This window comes from Pristis pectinata, chromosome 19 (assembly GCF_009764475.1).
Source record: "Pristis pectinata isolate sPriPec2 chromosome 19, sPriPec2.1.pri, whole genome shotgun sequence".
Lineage (NCBI taxonomy): Eukaryota > Metazoa > Chordata > Chondrichthyes > Rhinopristiformes > Pristidae > Pristis > Pristis pectinata.
Genome location: NC_067423.1, coordinates 37,482,417 through 37,503,624, shown reverse-complemented (window position 1 = coordinate 37,503,624; position 21,208 = coordinate 37,482,417). Strand labels below are relative to the sequence as shown.

The following is a 21,208-nucleotide window of genomic DNA, read 5'->3' as shown; positions in this document are numbered from 1 at the left end:
TACCTCTATCAGATCACCCCTCAATCTCCTATGTTCCAGGGAATAAAGGCCTTGTCTACGCAATCTCTCCTTGTAACTCAGGCCCCCAAGTCCAGGCAACATGCTGGTAAATCTTTCTAGTTTAATGTAATAACATCTTTCCTATAACAGTGCGACCAAAACTGTACACAATACACCAAGTGCGGCCTCACCAACATCTTATATAACTGCAACATAACTTCCCAACTCCTAAACTCAGTGCCCTGACTGATGAAGACCAGCATGCCAAACGGCTTCTTCACTGCCCTGTCTACCTGGGATGCCACTTTCAGCAAACTATGCACTTGCACTCCTCGGCCGCTCTGTTCCATAACACTCCCCAGGGCCCTACCATTCTCTGTTTTAGTCCTACCCTGGTTTGATCTCCCAAAATTCAATACCTCACATTTATCTGGATTGAAAGCCATTTGCCAATCCTCAGCCCACATCCCTAGCTGATCAAGATCCCTCTGTAATTTTTCATACCCTTCTACACTGTCTACGACACCACCTATTTTAGTATCATCCGCAGACTTACTAACCATGCCTTGTACATTCGCATCCAAATCGTTTATGTAAATTACAAACAACAAGGGTCCCAGCACCGACCCCTGTGTCACACCACAAGACACAGGCCTCCAGTCCAAGAAACAACCCTCAACCATCACCTTCTGCTTCCTACCACTGAGCCAATTATGAACCCAATCCACTATCTCCCCCTGGATCCCACGTGATCTAACCTTCCAGACTAGCCTGCCACGAGGGACCTTGTCAAAGGTCTCGCTAAAGTCCATGTAGACAACATCTACTGCCCTGCCCTCATCGACCCTTTTGGTTACCTCCTCAAAGAAAACACGCTGAGAAAATTATTGAATCATTGCTATCGACCTTAAGGATACTACAAAACAATGGAGTGAAGTTTGAAACAGTTGGGAATGCCTGGTTTCTGAAGAGCATGCTGCTCGGGAAGAATTACTGGTGCCTGCTGATAACCTGGTGAGAGCTCAAATCCATGCTTACTGACTGAGTGATAACCTATTCATTGGCTGTCTTCGGGATTAAATGACTTAAAGCTCACACTCCTGGAGACAGGAATGAAGCAATCCTTTGCAAGTAATTTGATCATTCGATACTTAAAGCCCTGTAGGTCTGTGAAATTCAAGAGTGCTATTGATTACAGTGAGCCCTCAAGTCTTATCAATGGAGTGGAGATGCAGCTGTAGCCTGAGGGTTCTTCCTATTTGGCATGGTGCAGCAACCCAGTGTCCTGATGGCTGGTTAGTTCCTAATAAAGAAAGTAGAATGAAGCTCATCTATGCTCAGTGTTTTCTTTACTTGGTAACACTCAAGAAAATGCTTCTGCACCAGTGAATCCCATCTCTTACCAATTTGTGTCATGTCTGTCTTAAAGATTGAGAGAGTGCATACTACACCAGTGAAATGGATGGCAGACACACACATTTCTCTGCTGTCTGGTTCAAGAATTTCTAAGCAGAATAGTGGGCTTCTGCACACGTCATGCACCTTAGTGTATGGCAAATGTGTACTTCACACCTGTACAACAAGGTTATCTGCACAGAAATACAAATATAGTCCAGCTTTTTAAAAAAAAAGTTCTCAATATTTGTCTTTAATAGAATCCAAATAACTTAGTTATTACAGATAATTCATGTAGTACCAGCAGGTTTCTTTAAATTAAAAACATGCAGGGAACTTCTTACATAAAGCAAAAAACCTGGTCGTATCCATACAGTTGTTCCAAAGCAAAAACAGCCAGGAACAGTGAAACAGAGCACAACTGCTTGAAATTCTAAAACAGATGAGCACTTTCATCCTCTACTGAGACTGGAGCTATAGCAAGAACCTACTAACTTTAAGAAAATGACCCAGGATTGCTCCGTGTTCTAGCGTTGGAGATAACTGAGGAATTCTCTGCTGTACAGTCCCATGCTGTCTCTCTTGCCATAAGTGTTTGAACCCACATTTGTTGGTGTGTAAAAGGCACCCAGATTGGTGTTGGAACGACTCAAAAAGTCCACTAGGCGTTGCGTCACGCAGGTGGCAGTGTTGCACTTCCTCTTCTTCACACGGAAGCTGCAAGAGTAAATTAAGTACATAGGTTCCATTAGAGAACTTATACAACATAGAACAGTACAGGATAGCAACAGCCCTTTGGCCCACACTAGGTCTGTTTATATTCAGTTATATTAGATATATATATATCAGCTATGTTAGATTATATTCAGTTACATTGGAGTGGTTAATCAAGAAATAACCATTCTAGTACAACAAAAACACACCCACCATTGTAACATGATTCAACAGCACAAGAGGAAGGTTAGGTTTAGGAACAGGCTATTTGTCCCTTTAGCGTCTCCCAGAGTTCAGTTCAATCCTGCCAGGTCAGTACCTCAGCTCTACATATTCACCTTTATTCCCTATCCATTGATATGCTGATCAAACTAAAATGTAAATATCTAGACTAAGTCTTCAAATGTCCCAACATCCACAGCCCATAAGATATCTTTATTAGTCACACGTACATCAAAACACACAGTGAAGTGCATCTTTTGCGTAGAGTGTTCTGGGGGGCAGCACACAAGTGTCGCCATGCTTCCGGTGCCAACATAGCACGCCCACAACTTCCTAACCCATACGTCTTTGGAATGTGGGAGGAAACCGGAGCACCCGGAGGAAACCCACACAGACACGGGGAGAACGTACAAACTCCTCACAGACAGTGGCGAGAATTGTACCCGGGTCGCTGGCGCTGTAATAGCGTTACACTAACAGTTGCAAATTTATCCTGGATTTTATAGGGAAATGGTTTTCCTAATTTCCCTCCCATATGTAGATACATTTCTCCTTCCACAGATGCTGCCTGACCCGCTGAGTGTTTCCAGTAGATTGTTGTCTCAGTTCCAGGTATAGAACTTATAGAAGAGACTGTGATTTGGCAATGTCAATGGGCAACCTACCAGGAACTTGTGCTGCTCATTTACTGAGCTGTAAGTCCAACATAAAGGTTGTGTCGCAACATTGTCCAAATGTCAGGGAAATGTTGTCAAAAATAATATTGGGTGAAAGGTTGTGGGCACCGGAATGGCTCCTTTAGCAGTGCCGTTAATGTTAGATTTTCCCTTCAGGAAGAGAGGTCTGCGATTCAAAGCAACTTGATAAATGACAACCCAGTCTTACTCAATATGAAATCTGAAGGGGTAGACGTGTCACTGGGGGCTTCATAAAGCCCTGTAAACCAATGCCCAATTGATTGATTGTAAGGCTGTTCTGAACGGCTAAACATGTATAGCAACATGAAAGCACTATTAAAACAATAAATATAAAATAATTTGATATTATTGTAGCTGTTTTAAATTTAAAATATTCTTTTTGACTTGAATGTAAAAATATTTGGCAATATTTTAAAATCACTCTTTCTTCCAGTCTCACAGACACCACTCAATATTTCTTCAGCTGTGAGAGTGAGAATCTAAATTGCAGATTTTTCTGCAAACCCCATGATCACTAAATATTACTGCATACTATTAAAAAGGAGACATCCCAGAATTGATTCAGGTTAACTTTACAAATCTCTTCACCATTTCCCACTGAGATATGCTCACTTTATCTGATTACACACCTCGTGAATACACTAAGTGTGACAAGCAGGCTCCATTCAGCAGCTTTTTTATGGATGCCTGTTTTCCAACCGGGCATGTGGAGGTCAAGCCCTGGGATAATCAGAGAACCAAGAGCATCCTGTTCAAAACCAGGGGTGCCAGGTCTGTGCTGTGGATCATTATCTTTCCCCTTTACAGGTCATATTTCAAGATATCGAGGTATTCCTTTCTTTCCAGCTTAAATCTATTACTTAGAAAGGCATCAATGCTCCCAATGTGATATCCTATTAGTCTTTAAACACATCTTGGGTTTCTGCCTCTTTTGGATAGCATTAATCACTTTTTGTGTGAAGTAGGGCTGTATATATGTTTCCTTGTCCTAGCCTCAGAATTTAGTCTGAATTAATATCCTAAATTATATTAATTTTTTCCAACTATTTATCCTTGTATTTCACAATTAAGTCAACTAACATGTTTTCTTGCTTTCTAGAATGAAAGCTTTTTAGCTTCTCAATTAAACTTCTAACAGTAGGGGTTGATATCAAAATATTTCTATTCACTGGGTATGTATCTCACTGGCATTTTCAAGCTGTGGTGTAAGCACAGCACCACACAGTTCAAGTACAACTTTCCCTAAATAAGCTGATTTGACTTCATAGTTCTGCACGTAGTTGCTTTGTTGGTTATTAATTTAACATCTCAATTTCATGCACTGGCAATAATGCACTGTATGCAGGCTACATGAGTTTTTTTTAATATAGCAACTGGCTAATAAGTTACCATTTTAATTTCTCTGAATTCCCTCAAAAATGATCTTGGAAAGGAAATGCTATTGCATTTTGTTGTAAATTATATTGGAGTAGTTAATCAGGAAATAACACAGGAAAAAGCTACTGTAATACAACAATAAAATAGAGCAACTCTTCCTTTACCATTGTTTACACTAGAAGCACTAAATTTCTACGACTCCCGCTTATCTCACGTTCTTGAAATACAGAGCTGAACTCTCACCTTGAGAGTGCTTGTGTGTGTATTGAGGGGGTGTTGTGGGCAGGGGAGCTAGTGGATGTGGCAGCAGAGTGGGTGAGGAGATGCAAGTCATAAGCAACTTGCACACTGTTAGACAGTAACCAAATATGTGGTGCCGTCTCAACAGTATAATTAAAAAAAAACTAGAGTTCGGCACCTAACTTGACTTCTGAAAAGAGGGATTAATCTGATGTCTCTTCTGCAAATTACTTCCCATGTGTGAGCATTTCTCATTTCATTGCCAGAACTGAACATAATATTGAAGATGGAGTTGATCAGTATCCAAACTTGCTCTCATATACTTTATTATTTTGGCTTTATAATTCAGCATTGTTTATGCAGGTAGAATTGCAGAGAATATATTGGGCAAGGCACAGGTAACTTAGCTAGTCTAGCCTGGTGTTTTATACGCCACAAGGTCACCCAGCCTATTTTGTTTGATCTGGTGAATATATCCTACTTATCCAAATTATTATTTAAATGGTGAAAGATTGCAGCATGCTGTTGTGCAGAGGGACTCGGGAGTGCTTGTGCATGAATCGCAAGAGGTTGGTTAGCAGGTGAAACAGGTTATCAAGAAGGCAAATGGAATGTTGGCCTTCATTGCTAGAGGGATTGAATTTAAGAGCAGGGAGGTTATGCTGCAATTGTACAGGGTACTGGTGAGGCTGCACCTGGAGTACTGCATGCAGTTCTGGTCTCCTTACTTGAGGAAGGATATACTGGCTTTGGAGGTGATGCAGAGGAGGTTCACCAGGTTGATTCCGGCGATGAGGGGGTTAGCCTATGAGGAGAGATTGAGTCACCTGGGACTATACTCACTGGAATTTAGAAGAATGACAGGGGATCTTATAGAAACATATAAAATTATGAAAGGGATAGGTAAGATAGAGGCAGGAAGGTTGTTTCCACTGGTAGGTGAGACTAGAACTAGGGGACATGGACTCAAGATTCCAGGGAGTAGATTTAGGATGGAAATGAGGAAAAACTGCTTTTCCCAGGGAGTAGTGAATCTATGGAATTCTCTGCCCAGGAAAGTAGTAGAGGCTACCTCATCAAATATATTTAAGACACAGGTAGATTTTTGCATCGTAGGGGAATTAAGGGTTATGGTGAAAAGGCAGGTAGGTGGATCTGAGTCCACGTCATGATCAACCATGATCTTAATGGCAGAGCAGGCTCGATGGGCCAGATGGCCCACTCCTGCTCCTATTTCTTGTGTTCTTATCTCCTTTCCTGTTAAGTGCATCTTTGCTAAGTCTACCAGCGCCTGTGTTAGAGAAATCATAGAGTCACTGTCATAGAGCACGGAAACATGCCCTTTTTAGCCCATCAAATCAATGGAAACCATCACCCACCACTAACCCCATTTCATGCTCCCCATCCATTCCAGATTCTACCACCCACATACACCAGGGGCAATTCACAGTGACCGATTAGCCTACCAACCTGCACGTCTTTTGGGTGTGGGAGGAAACTGGAGCACCCAGAGGAAACCCAGGCAGTCACAGGAAGAACATGTAAACTCCATACAGACAGCATCAAAGGTCAGCACCTGGGTCACTGGAGCAGTGAAGTAGCTACAGTCTCATGTTTAATATTTCTTGTGTATCTGGTAACTCTCTTAAATTTGAGCAGCCGCTATTGAACTGTTCCACAACAGAAACATCCGCTCTACATTTCCCCTAACAAAAAGTTCATAACAATCAAGGCCATTATTAGGTCAACTCCCTGGCCCTCTCCTTCCTGGGGAATGGAGCCACATTATGTTCAACCTTTTGTCGTTCTGTAGGGATTCAGTCAACGTTGCTGCTCACGGCTCCTGGGACCCGGGTTCGATCCCAACCTTGGATGCTCTCTCTGTGTGGAGTCGGCACGCTCTCCTCGTGACTGCGTGGGTTTCCCCCGCATTCTCCATTCCCTCCCACATCCCAAAGACGTGCTGGTGTGTAGATTGGCTACTGTAAGTTCCCTCCTGGCGTAGGTAAGTGGCAAAGGGTGGTGGATCTCTGGAATTCTCTCCTCTGGAGGGTTTTGTAGATCATTGGAGGTACTGAAAGTGGAAGTGGACCTACTTCTGCTCCTATTTCCGACTGTTCTCATGTTTATGTTCTGAAAGGAGTCAACCCGGAATGGATGGGGATGTGAGATGGGATAGGTTGTAGGGCAATCAGTAGAGGAAGATGGGGCTGATGGGATTGCTCCATTGGGAATGGGCATGGACTCAATGGGCTCAGTGGCCTCTTTCTGTGCCTTTTTATTTTGCATTTTCTTCAGAGCCCTTTCTTAATTTGGAAATCAGAACTCTGCACAGTACAGGCCTACTGTTCTCTCCCCTGCCCTACCTTGTGAATGTGTGCGCTTATATTTCATAATTTCAGCTATGAAGTTGGGTGTAGAACTGAAATGTTAACCCATCCCTCCAACTGGCTGACCAGTACGTTTTGTCCGTTGTCTCAGATTTCCAGCTTCTGTAGGTCCTTCTCACCCCCAACATTTGATCAGGATGCTGTACAGTGAAGTGCAAGCAGCTACTTGAGAAGAAGGCTATTCAGGATCGGGCAGGATGTGGTGAAGATACCTTTTTGCCTTAAGAAGCTCTTGCGCAGGGAAAGCAGCTGACCAGCCAGTGGGAGACCTCTTCCTCAGCCCCGGGATCTGCCAGGAGTCCCACTCAGAGAGCTCAGTCCCTGGGTCACTGGGAACAACCGAGTACCTGATTAGATGACAAACAATAAACAAAATAAGAAAACAAAGAGCAGGAAGTACTTCGGCTGCTGCTGCTTGGAGAAGAGTATTTTCTTGAGCTTTTGTTCCTGTCAAACTTGACTCTCTGAGTTCCCAGCTACTGCCCCTTCCCCATAACGCTTAACACATCCAGACTCTCCTGAGGAAAACCATGATCCGTGAACATGTCACTCCTGTGCTCAAGTCTCTATTACCTCAACTTAAACTATTCTTAGCCCTCTTGTTCAAACCCTTCTATGACCATCAGCGTGGTTGTAATCTTCTTCAGGCTCACAGAGAAATCTTTGTTCCTTTATTTCTTGCATCCCTTCCTTTCGTTACACCACCATTGGAGGCCATGCCTTTAACCATCTACACTTCAAGCCCATCCAGTAAACCTCTCTGCCTCTCTATCTTTCTCCGTCCCTTTAAAATGATGCTTAAAACCCACCTCTTTGATCAAGTACATGGTTCCCATGCCTAACAACTCATTCAGTGTCAACCTTTGCCTATTTTTAGCCCTGTGGCACAGCACGGAAGATGTTACCATGTCAGAGGCACCAAATAAATGCAAGATGTTCATTTTTTGGAGTGTGATACACCAGGCACGGTATCATCTTATCAGTCTCCACTCTGTGAAACATTAGACAAATATCTTTATCAACACCTCCCCTGGATTACAAGGGGACATGAGGGGATATCATTTTAAGGTGATTGGAGGAAAGTATAAGGGGGATGTCAGGGGTAAGTTTTTTTACACAGAGAGTGGTGGGTGCATGGAACGTACTGCCGGCAGAGGTTGTGGGGGCAGATACATTAGGGACATTTAAGAGACTCTTAGATAGACACATGAATGATAGAAAAATAGGGGGCTATGTGGGAGGGAAAGGATGGATAGATCTTAGAGCAGGATAAAATGTCGGCACAACATTGTGGGCTGAAGGGCCTGTACTGTGCTGTAGTGTTCTATGTTCCATGTATTACACAAGTAATCCAAGTTTTCCAGTGCAGTTCAATAAAAATTATAAATTCTATTTAAAACTTGATATGAAAAGATATATTTCCTTATACATTTTAATTAACTTTTTAAGTATATACTTTTCTTTGATAAACGCATCCACGGACCTCAAAGTGGTCAAGAGCATTCATTACGCATTTCCTACCTCAATTGCAGCAAAAAGAAGTCTCCTACAAGATGCAGAAAAACCTTCAGCAAAATGAAGGAAAGCAGGATTCAGGGAGATGCTCTGTTTACTGCTAGAATATCACAGAGACTGAGGTCACCGTCCTGTTGTACCATCGACCTCCCGTCTTTGGAGCGCTCCTGGGAAGGTGGCCAGCTCCCCTTGTGAGTTTGCAATGAACTTACTCTTCAATGTCAGTATCTTGCTTCCCAATTTTAAGGCACATCCTTAATTTTGATTGACTTAGTTTTTAAAGTTAAAATAATGCAAGGGAACATCCTGATATATCCTGGTCACTGTGGCTGCACTTGCATTTCAGAGAATCAGAGGATTGTGGGTTAATGTCCTATTTTGGAGGATTAAGCCCAAACCCCGTGTTGTAGTATTGTGGAGGGAGTAATGCATTGGCAGGTCTGGTGTCAAATGAGTAAGGCATTAAACCCTGGCTGCAACACATTTGCAACTTCTTTCTCATAAAATATACATGGTCAGAGCCACTTCACTGCTAAGTGAGACAACAGATTGAAACAACAGGAAAAAGCAATTTGCATTTATTTACGAAAATCAAAAACTACAGATGCTGGAAATCTCAAATAACAGGAGAAGATGCTGGAAGCACTCATAAAGTCAAGTAGCATCGGTGGAAGGAGAAACAGTGTAAATGCTTCACTTCAGAGGTTTGTAAATCTCATAATACTTCTGCAGGATTGATGAGGAATCTTCGACCGAAACATGAACTCTGTTTCTCTTGCACAGATGCTGCCTGACCTGCTGAGCATTTCCAGAATGCTCTGTTTTCATTTGGTATTTATTTTGATCTCGGTGCTTCACAGCTATTGAAATCCTTTTGAAAGGAGGGGGGGGGGCGCGAACAATTTAAAGGAAAGTTCCACTAAAAGCAATAAGATTAATGACTTGATAATATGGCACTGGCTTTGAGAGTTGCCTTGAAGTCGTTTACAGCCAGCCAAGTCTCACCAGCTGTTATCACTTTTGTCAGTGCAGAACTCCCTCAGTACTGTATTGAACTTATTATGGCATAATCATCGCGGGAGAGACAAGAGGTTGGACAAACTTGAATTGTTTTCTCTTGAGCTTTGAAGGCTGAGGGCAGACCTGATAGATGTGTATAAAGTTATGAGAGGCATAGACAGGGTAAGCAGTCAGAGTCTGTTTCCTAGGGTGGAAATGTCAAATTATAGAGGGCATAGGTTTAAGGTGAGAGGGGGAAAGCTTAAAGGAGATTTGTGAAGCAACTTTTGTTTATACACAGAGAGTGGTGGATGCCAGGGTGAGTAATAGAAGCAACGCTTAAGAGACTTGAACCAAAGACCTTCTGGTCCTCTGGAATGCCACCACTGAGGCAAAGCTGGCACAGATACAAGGAGAAGGTTGGATATAACAGTGTTGTAAATGAAGAGCAAATGTTTGATATTGCATTCAAGCACTGCGTTGGTCCCCGACAATACCAGTGAGCATCTCCATTTAAACCTCCATATAACCCATCATTTTTTTTAAAAAAAACAGTGAATCAAACTAATTTCCCTGGAAGTGTTCATAAAGCTTTGTTTCAAGTTTAAGTGCAGTAATAATTCCAGTCAAAAAAAAGGAGAAAGTTGGAGGGTTTCAGGTAGTTACTGACTTGTACCTGGAAATAATGGGAATGATAGGAAGGATGCGGAAGCTTTGGAGAGGGTGCAAAGGAGATTTACCAGGATGCTGCCTGGATTGGAGACCATGTCTTATGAGAATAGGTTGAGCGAGCTGGGGTTTTCTCTTTGGAGAGAAGGAAGATGAGAGGTGACTTGATAGAGGTGTACAAGATGATAAGAGGCATAGATCGAGTGGACAGTCAGAGACTTTTTCCCAGGGCGACAATGGCTAACAGGAGGGGGCATAATTTTAAGGTGACTGGAGGAAGGTATAAGGGGGATGTCAGGGGTAAGTTTTTTTACACAGAGAGTGGTGGGTGCGTGGAATGCACTGCCGCCAGAGGTGGTGGGGGCAGATACATTAGGGACATTTAAGAAACTAATGTATCTGCCCCCATTAGATAGACACATGAATGATAAAGAAATGGGGTCTATGTGGTAGGGAAGGGTTAGATAGATCTTAGAGCAGGATAAAATGTCGGCACAACATTGTGGGCCGTACTGTGCCTTAGTGTTCTATGTTCTCTGCCCGATGTTGAATTAATTGAAACTATTAAGATTATCCTTGTTGAAATGTTTCTGTATCTCTTAAGACCAGTGCGCCAGTTTAAAAGATACAAAAGCCCGTAAGAACGATGTAACTGCACTCACACAATATCATTACTACATCGTGTAATATTGTAATATCATTAACAGACGTTCCCGAGGCTCTGACCCGGAGTGGTTTCAGAAAGCGCAATTGGCTTGCTGTTAAATTTCCGTTTGCACCAATGCTTATGCTGCTAACGAGAAAATGATGTATTCAGGTTTCTATTGGCAATAGCTAAAGAGTTACCCCATTCAAAACATCAATAGCGTATTAACACTAGCAACGGTATTCATGTTAACCACCATCGTTGAAAATATCATCCAGTAAACGTGGTAATAATGCACACAGACCTGCTTGGGACAGCCTGTAATCCGTCCAGCGAGCTGAGGGACACAGAGACGACGAGGAGGACGGTGGAGAGTTTCAGATAGTGCATGACTTTAAACGCGGAGCTACAAACAAGCAGGAAGATGTTGGGAGAAACTTTCAGCGACACACTGCAAACCTCCTTAACTTGCGCTGGAACAGTTCCTACCGTACCCAGGTGACTGTTAAAGGCGAAGAAGCAGGTTATAATGCGGATTCTAGCTGCATGCATTGAATGTTAAGGGTTACTCTAGACTTTGGGTTATTTCCGATCTGCAAAATCAAATTCGACAGTCATTTCAATTATTAGTTCCTCAGACTGCTGAGGATACTCACAATATACAACGAAGCACATTTTCGTTAACATGCCCGCAAACAACGAAAATATCGTTAACTTTCTAAGGTATGATGTGGGATATCTTTCACTGAGTGGGGGACCTGATCTAAAAATAGGAGAGAAGGGAACTGGACGCGGATCCGAATAGAGGGGTGCATGTTGAGAGGGAGTTCAGTTTGGACGAGGTTGTGTTAGCTTCTCGGTTTGCTACTTACAGGGAGCAGCGCCAAGACCTCAGCTGGGATTCAGAAACTCTCGAGTCCCCTTCTCTCGACAGCACGCTGGGGTTTGGCTCTCTTGCCTTGTTTCCCATTGCTGGCGAGTGCCTCTGGTCTTTTAAAGCCCGGCGCCTCTCGGTGTTATTTTGACGTCAGCCTACTGAAGAGACATCCAGTTAGGGAATTTCACTTGATAAATCCCCTATAGGTAAAAGCAGGGGGGAGAATTGGGTCAGTGCCCTGGTTAAAACCCAGGCGTCAACTCATCAACAGTGGCGCCCACTGATAGATAGTGTTGTACTACGTCAGTCCAACCTCGACCAATACAGCAGTCGTTGCAATTGGAGAGCTCGGTACCTGATTCATTTCCAACAGCCACTTTATAGAGTTTACAACTGCAGTTAAAAGACAGCACCAACGTCAAGTAAACCCTCGAGGAATAATGCAAACAATTGAACAAGCTCAAGTCTCCCTATCTACTCAACACCACCGACCTCGTTAAGTTACGAACCAACTGATACCATTGTCTGGTTACAGGACAGCCTCAAGAAGATTGAGGGAGGATTTAAAACGTCGCGTTTTCCTCCACAAGTTCATGGTGACATAGAGTGACGGCACGGAAGCAGGCCCTTCGGCCCAAATCGTCCATGCATGTCCACCTCGTTCAGAAGGACGATGGGGTGGGTGGGGGGGGGGGCGGAATCTCATTGAGACCAAATACTGAAAGGCCTGGATAGAGTGGACGTGGAGAGGATGTTTCCATCAGTAGGAAAGTCTGGGATCCGAGGGCACAGCCTCAGAATAAAGGGACGTCCCTTTCAAACTGAGAAGAGGAGGAATTTCTACAGCCATGGGGTGGTGAATCTGTGGAATTCATTGCCACAGAGGGCTGTGGCGGCCAAGTCATTGGGTGTATTTAAGGCAGAGGCTGATAGGTTCTTGATTGGAAAGGGGGTGAAGGGTTACAGGGAGAAGGCAGGAGAATGGAGCTGAAAAAAAAATCAGCCATGATTGAATGGCAGAGCAGACTCGATGGGCTGAATGGCCTAATTCTGCTCCAATATCTTATGGTCTTATGCCAACCAAGTTGCCCACCTGAGGTAGTCCCATTTGCCTGCATTTGGCCCATATCCCGCTAAATCTTATCTCTCCATGTTCCTGTCCAAATATCTTTTAAACAGTGTAATTGTACCTGCCTGTACAGCTTCCTCTGGCAGCTCACTCCACGTACCCACCACTCTCTGAGTGAAGAAGTTGCTCTTCAGATCCTTTTAAAATTTTTGAATGTTAGTCTTCCCTCCCGTGTTAAAGGAGAAAGGGCAGCAATATACAGAAGGATGGCAAGGTGGTGGAGATGGCAGAGCTACTTCTTCACAGCTCCAGTGACTCACATTCAACCCCAACCTCTGGCACTGTCTGTGCGGAGTTTGCATGTTCTCCCTGTGACCATATGAGTTTCCTCCGGGTGCTCCGGTTTCCTCCCACATCCCAAGAACATGCGGCTTGGTAGGTTAATTGGCCGTTGCAAGTTGCCCCTAGCCTGCAGGTATCAGGGGATAAGTGATGGAGATGTGCAAAAAAGGAATGTTATTTTGCAACCACATCCGATCTTTTGCTGCATTCAGCCGCACAGTAAGGATCTTGGATGGCCAAATACTTCCTCCACACGGATCTTACTTTCACTAATCCTGGTATTCGGCTACATGTGAACATCCAATTGTAATGTCAACTTTCCCCAGTCATTCTTGCTATTACAATGCAGCTATGCATTCTTCAACACTCCGTCTCACATCCCCCAAAAGTTTGCAAATGGGAAAAACAGGAGCTGGAATATGAATTGCAGGATACAATGTTTCAGTTGTACAATGTCAACAGTTACAGACCGTCCCAGGGTTATGAACGCCTGATCTATGGACACCCCTACATACGTACGAGCTCCCATAGTATCATTAAATACTAAAGTCTGACGTACATACATATTGTTCCTATAAACAGCAGAACTAGTTTCCTCTCTCTCTCCACTATTAGTGATTGTTCTTTCTTATCAGTCTTATGTGCCTTTTGATGCCTTTCATTACACTGCTGTGGAGGTGTGGTTACCATATCAAGCGATTTTTGTGTATTTTCCAACTTATGGACAAAATTGACTTGTGGACATCTGTGAAAACAAAACCTGTTTGTTACCCAGAGAAAGCCTTTACGTGGTTTTGAACACCCAAGATATTGGCATTGGAAGAGCTGCAGTGCGTTCTCACCAGATTAATACTTGGCATTTAAAAGGTTAGCGTGGGCAGTTTGTATGAACTTTGTTTGTAATCCTTAGTGCTCAGAAGGTTGATTTAATTAATGTCTTTTGAGTATTAAGGGGATTTGACCTGTTCAACCCCTTGTTACTTCCCCTAGTGGGCTACCCAGAACACAGATCTTAAAATTCGAGCTGTCCCATTTAGAAATAAAACAAGTAAGCAGTTTTTTCTTCCCACAAGGGGTAGTGAAAATCTGGAACTCATCAAAAAGACCTTGGGTGCTGGATGAGTTGACATTTTGAAGATTCAATGGGTACTTGTCTGGCAAGGAATAAGGAACAAAAATGGATGTTGAATTTGAAGTATGTTTCCATTAAATGGTATGGTGGAACAGAATTGAGGTGTTGACTGACTAACAACAATTCCCAAGTGTAAACAAAACATAGAACATTCCTTGAAGTAAGCTTGTAACCAGCATTCCCTGATTTTTGTTCACAAGTGAAATAAAATGTTCCTGGCATTAGAACTTACTATAATGATTTCAGCAAGGGATAAACAGCCAATTGTGTTTTGAATGAGTAGGTCTGTCAATTGAAGTGTATTTGACATGCAGCTCATGTCTTTCTTGCTGGCATAGATATTCCACCAACTCAAAGCAAACCAGTTCATAACTGAACTGTCCTTTTTATTGGGCTTGGATGCTTGTATCACTCATTAATTTAAAGTTGAAAGAAAAACTGCAGGTTCCGGAAATCTGAAATGAGAAACAGAAAATGCTTGAGGACCTCAGCAGGTCAGGGAGATGCTGTCAGTTCCGCAGTGTGTTTAAAGCATTTTCTGTTTTTACATGTTTGAAATTGCTTGCTTCTCAAATTTCTGCTGAATCCCATCCCGATCTAAACGCAGTCAACTATTGTCCTAACTAGAGAGACGGCAGATGCTGGAATCTGGAGCAACAAACAATCTGCTGGAGGAACTCAGCAGGTCGAGCAGCATCTGTGAGAGGAAGGGAACTGTTAATGTTTCAGGTCGAAACCCTCCAGGCCATGCCCCTAACTATTCACATGGGTGTATTAATTGGTCATCTAGCATTCAAGAGCTGGCTAGAGGTCTCATTAGACATTGCTTCAAAGTATTCCCACAGTTTTTCACTCTATGATCTTGCTCATGTAGCTGGAGAATACATGACCAGTTTATGATGAAAAGTCATTCACCAGGATGTTCAGGTCAGTATCACAGAGCAACATTCACATTGAGAGCGGAAAAACATTTAAAGTTGAAATCTGTCATTAATTCATATGTACCACATTTGTACTTTGACTACAGCTAGGGTTCTGGACTAGACAGAACACATTCAGTCTGAATATTTGACTCTTAAGTCTATTTGAAAATGAATGAACATCCCAGGACAATGTGTAAATGAATGCAGTCTATTTAATAACAAGAACCGCCTTGCGTCCTAGAATGCTTAGCTATGGAAAGAAAATAGTCTTGAGTCTGTCAATTTTACAGAGTTATCAGATATCAACAAAGGCCTCTGTGGGTTTTCTATGCCAGTTGATATTGTTCAGTTATGAGGTCCAGACTGAATATACATATCTGGGCTACTGTTCTTCTGACACAGAGATAGGATCTTTCCCAAAGAGTAAAGATGAATTCTCTTTCTTTTTATCCTTTACTAATTTACTGACATTCAGAATTGAACAAAACTTTAAAATGTATTCATTGACCAAACACAATACAATGGAAATATTTATTTTAAAGTTCCAATCAGTAAAATAGTGAGTCCAAGTTATTCTCAAGTTATGCAGAAACACTATTCATGAATACTGACAAATATGACAAATTGTTGATAGAACCTACCTTGGACACAACTTGTTGTTCCTCGGATAATGTTGGAATTATCTAGGTTTATCTGCATGGATTCCTTGTGTTTGAAATAGAGACATAATCTGGAAATTCTTTGCATTGTCGTTAGGATGGCAATCCTGTACATTTGTTGGACAGTATTTAAGAAATGTCAAAATGCTCAGCTCAATTTTCCTCTTGCATCATCTCCACCAACCCCTTCATTTGAAGGAAACACCTCTCCCTTTTATTGGAGAGCAGATGAACAATTTCCTTGGTAAGGAATGAAAGGAATTAATGTGAGAGAAGGGGACATCTGAAAATTAGTAATTCATCCATTAACTCTAAAAACTCAAACACTTATTGAATGTCATTTATCCGTCAGAATGAGAATTTTCAGCCCTACCTGAATTCGTTAACTAATCCTTTATAATATTCAAAAAAAGGAAATTCCAGAGAAATTAGGAGCACATCCTCACCAACCTCTGACAGAGTTGGCGAGCTAGCCTTTGAAAAATCTGGACCTGCAGTACACTGTATTGCCATAAACTGTAAGGGCGCCACCCTCTTGATAGTAACAGCCTCATCCCAAACCTCAGCAGCCTAGGGGAGAGGAGCAATTGAAATCGTGGTCAACTGTATCTATGGCAACATAGCAAATAGCAAGGCATTTTAAGCCCTACATTTTATACAATGCATGCACCACAACCAAAGGATGGCTTCCTGACTTTAACAGCCAAATACTCCAATAGTCATCCAATGGCATTGAACAAATACTCCAAACTTACTGAAGAATCTTCTAGCCTGATACTCTTCATTGCCTCAGCAGTAGCCTTGTCTGCTTTTGCATTCTTTCTTTGCATTATTGTAATAAAGATGAGAAAATGCATTGAAAGAAACTAGCATCCATTTTTTATTTTGGTTAAATATGAAAGACACAGCTCTATGAAACATAGAAATTCTTGCCCGCTTAGGATGTCACAGCTTGTACTTTACACACATGTGGTTAAACCATAAAATCAATTGGCATTGCATATTTCTTACAAGTACCTGATCTGTAAAGAATCACAACTTTAACAATGGTATGACAAAGCAGTTCTATGCTAGGAATATTAAACATCTATTCACTTAAAAACATGTATATTAGAACACAGAAGAGTACAGCACAGGAACAGGTCCTTTGGCCCACGATGTCTGTGCCGACCATGATGCCAAATTAAACTAAAACTACCAGCCTGCACGTGATCCATATCCCTCCATTCCCTGAACGTTCATGTGCCTGTCTAAGTGCCTCTCAAACACCACTATGATGTCTGCTTCCATCGCCACCCCTGGCAATGGATTCCAGGCACCTACCACTCTCTGTGTGAAAAAGCTTACCTCGCACATCTCCCTTAAACTTTCCCCCTCTCACCTTAAAGCTATGCCCTCTAGTATTTGACATTTCTACCCTTTGAAATAGACTCTGTCTACCTTATCAATGCCTCTCATAATGTTATATATTTCTATCAGGTCTCCCCTCAACCTGCGACACTCCAGAGGAAACAATCCGAGTTTGTCCAATCTCTCCTTATAGCTAATACCCTTATACCCTTTTATCCAGGCAGCATTCTGGTGAACCTCTTCTGCACCCTCTCCAAAACCTCCACATCCTTCCTGTAATGGGGCGACCAATCTGCATGCAAAAGCAATAGAACTGCACACAATCCTATTCATGTCATCACTTTTGCGATGTTAATCAAAGCAATTATTGCAAGCAGAATTTAGCTGCAGCTGGTACATTATTTGGACCAGTTGCTTACACCTGATAACTTTCCCCTGTATTAATTTCCATTCCCTCTTTATGTGACTGATAAGGGCGCTAAGTGCTGGTTAAACTAAATTACATCTTTAAATGTATTGCTTTCGGTTCTGGTTGCAACTCCTCCTGTTATCACTTAACCATGAAAATAGTCCAATGTCAATAAAATAATCTCAATGGAAGTGACCGGTTTATAAAAAGTACAGCTTCAGCACTGGCAGATCATAATTACCGTGGCATTTAGTTGCATTAAAAGCAATATGCATAACCAATATTGTATGAATTGCTGAAAATATGACATATATGCTGTAATTGTTGGATGGCAAATCCTTGCTTCAGAATGATTAAGAAAACTCAAGTTATTTAGCCAAGGTGATGATGATCAAATGATTGTCGTCGAAACACTGTGTTGGAGATAAGAGCCAGGAGAAGGTAGAATGGTCAATATCAATGAAGCCTTAAGTGGCTGGTTTGGATCAAGAGTATGTGCTTGCCTTAACTTGCGTAACATCTATTCTGACCATTAAGAGTGGTCCAAGCCCTGGTGTAGCTGTCGTCCCATGAGTGGAGACTGGTGCTTGGGATGAAATCCTTTGTCTGCTGATCTCCACTGATGAAGCTCTGTGCTGTGGGTAACATGCCCACTGCAGGATCAATAACTGAGTGCAAAACCTGTTCCGATAATTTGGACCTCAATGAGTTGCTGGATCTAGACTGGAATGCAGTGTTCAGTGTCTTGGACCAAAGTGGCATCTTGTCTCTAAATGCCAGCCAATGGAGTGCCTGAAAGGACAGGTAAAGGGTTAGTTGATGTTGGGAAAAGGTATCCAGTAATGGTCCTGATGATGCTGTTAAAGCTGGAATGCACTGGTTTGGTGTGTGCACTCGGATGCCTCACTGATGAACGGTAGCCAGCAGTTCCTGCAAATGTTCAAAGAGTTTGTAGACGCACAGCTTAGGTCGTACAAGCAAAACAATGGATGAAAGCTCCTCTGCTATTAGTTTAACTCTGAACCCTTCTAAGTTTGATGGTTGGTCCAGTGCAGAACTCCCAGGTATGTGAAACTGTGAGAGTGTTTAAATAACTGGTTGGCAATTTTGACTTTTATTTCTAACTTTGCGTGATTGTTAGTTAGGAGGAAGGTTGTCATTGAGTTGTAGAGTCAGAGGGACATACAGTTGTAGAGTGTACAGTTGTACATTTGTAGAGTCATAGGGACATACAGCATGAAAACAGGCCATTCGGTCCACTGAGTCTGTGCCTTCCATCAGCTACCTATTTACACTAATCCTACATTAATCCCACTTTTAATTTGTTTTTTTGTTATTTGATTGTCACCGTTTTATTGGGCAGCATGGAAATAGTTGACAAGCCTATCCATTTCTGATAAGGAAGTGGATTCAATGGCTTCCCAATGCTGGCCTGAGCTGGTGAGAATCAGGAGATGATGCAGCCATCCTTGGGTTGAATGTCTGCCAGGTCAGAAATGTACAAGTTTCAACCAACATCGAGAGTACTGCTCCTTGCTGCTTGGTTGTGCTGTCCAGTGGGTCTCCTGAGACTGGAGCTGTGATTCTGAATAAAGCTGACACTTTATTCTGTGGCAACCTTCTTGCAGTTCACTCCATCAGTACCATTCTGAGGGAAGCCAGCACTCTTGCTGATGCCCTCCTGTTAAGAGTGTTACCCAATAAAGCAGCATGTAGGACCTCGGGTTGTGTTCCCAGACCAAGTATAGTGTGCTAACTCCGTCCCCCATCACATCTCTCAATATCAATGGAAGAAGTGCTGCTAAACTCTCTATAGTTAGGTGACTGCTGAACTACTATTGTCTTTTGGAAAAGCTCTGTTAGTCATCCCCCTGCAAGATTTTAGTCCCTTGGCAAGTGTTATGGTCAGTGATCGACATCTGGACATCTTTAGCATCAATGTGAGAGAGTTGTGAGCTGGAGAACAAAACAAGTAGATAAGGATGTTTTGGGAACAGTCATCCTGTGCAGAGGTGCAAACAGACATCTTGATAGAACTGGTGGTTAAAGTAGTTATGGAATGGTGCCAGTAGGAATTTGAAGAAACAAATTCATATGTGGAAAGGAGTTAACTTATAGTCATGCAATTGGTCATAAAGAACCAGGTTACATTTGGGAGACATACAGAGAATGTGTAACGAGGTTACATTTGGGAGACATACAGAGAATGTGTAACGAGGTGCTTCACAGGATAACTGACTGTACCGACTCCAGAGACTCCCCATTGTAGAAAAACACCCAGAGTCAGGGACTCATGGAAGAATTCACTGCATCAAATGCCAGCCAAGTTCATCAGAGCAAGTAATGTTTGAATTGAAGCAGTAAGTCTTGAAAGTACAGTACATAGAGGGTCCGAATTGTTTGTAGCTAATCATGATTAATAAAGAACTATATTAGCCAAATCATTGTCTGGTGTGCTTACTGTGTGCTGCATTGAATTCGCAACTATCTTAATCAGGTGCAAAATGTGTTGACTTGAAACATTAACACTGTTTCTCTCTCCACAGATGCTGCCTGACCTGCTGGGTATTTCTAGCATTTTCTGTTTTTAGTTTAGATTTCCAACATCTGCAGTTTTTTTGACTTGTAAAAAGTCTATAGTGATGTGTGAAGGCACAAATTTTCCAGAAATCAGCGGAGTTTTTAAACTCACAGATTAAGGGCGATCACTGTTCAGCAGGGTGTTGATGGTTTACTCTGCCTGAAATAGCACAATAATGCATTGTAATTGGCTTCTATGGTGAGGAAAAATGGTTCATGTTAACCATCCAATCTAGTTGCTTATTCCCTTTGAATAAGGCTGCATATTCAGGAGCTGAAAGTCAATGTTGAGTTCTTCTACATATGGAAGGGCTTCAGGAGAGATTTTGTGCTCTTTACTCTTCTGAAGTTGTGCAGACTAAAGTGGTTCATGGTTCACAGTTTGGGCCCGGCTGATATCTTTCTTATTAACAACAGGAGGGTTCAGCCATGAGGTGAGATGAGTAAAGTGTTATTGCATGATACTTACAAATCACTCGGGCAGCATACAGATGTGTGTACGTACGTTTTATTTACATATCTATTTTTATCGAAGGAGAATCATTTATTTGAAGTGATTAATATAATTGAATTCTATACTTGTTTGCATAAGCTGGACACTTGACATTAACTACACTAATTATGTGATTAAATGTCAGAAGAATCCTGGTTACCGTTGGGCTTAACCTGGCCAGGTCACGTTTCTTTCTTTTTTTTCTACATTTTAATATTCTGAAAGCTTTGCACTTAAATCATTTATACTTACAGGGCCTGAAATTCTGGAGTCTCCTGTAGTCATCCCCTCCCTCCAACCCCAAAGCAGGAAATGCTGTATCTCTGCAGTTCTTTTTTTGGGATCTCACGGGTTATAAGAGACTGGTGGAATTACAAGGTTGTCCATTCCCCCGTATCTTGTAAGTGTTGGTTTTGTTGTTATTTCTAACAAAGAAGCGAGCTGATCCTCAGACGTGGTTTGGTTTTGGGGACTATTTTAGCAAGAACTACAACCAGCCCTGCTTTAGA

General features: G+C 42.2%; 1 protein-coding gene across 3 annotated transcripts; it reads right to left on the bottom strand.

Annotated features, from left to right (window-relative positions):
* Positions 1-1,632: 1,632 nt before the first annotated feature.
* LOC127580478 (calcitonin gene-related peptide) lies at positions 1,633-12,204 on the bottom strand. 3 transcript variants are annotated; one of them, XM_052034008.1, is made up of 5 exons: positions 12,098-12,204; positions 11,738-11,942; positions 11,170-11,367; positions 7,249-7,383; positions 1,633-2,112 (listed from the first exon to the last, which is right to left on the bottom strand). In XM_052034008.1, exons 2-5 carry the CDS (start codon positions 11,833-11,835, stop codon positions 1,923-1,925), a joined length of 621 nt encoding a protein of 206 aa, XP_051889968.1. In that variant the 5' UTR covers positions 11,836-11,942; positions 12,098-12,204; the 3' UTR covers positions 1,633-1,922. The 3 variants fall into 3 exon arrangements, with proteins under 3 accessions (XP_051889968.1, XP_051889970.1, XP_051889969.1); XM_052034010.1 differs by lacking the exon at positions 12,098-12,204 and having other exon boundaries at positions 11,170-11,271; positions 11,738-12,013; XM_052034009.1 differs by lacking the exon at positions 12,098-12,204 and having other exon boundaries at positions 11,170-11,458; positions 11,738-11,857.
* Between the last annotated feature and the right edge of the window lie 9,004 nt (positions 12,205-21,208).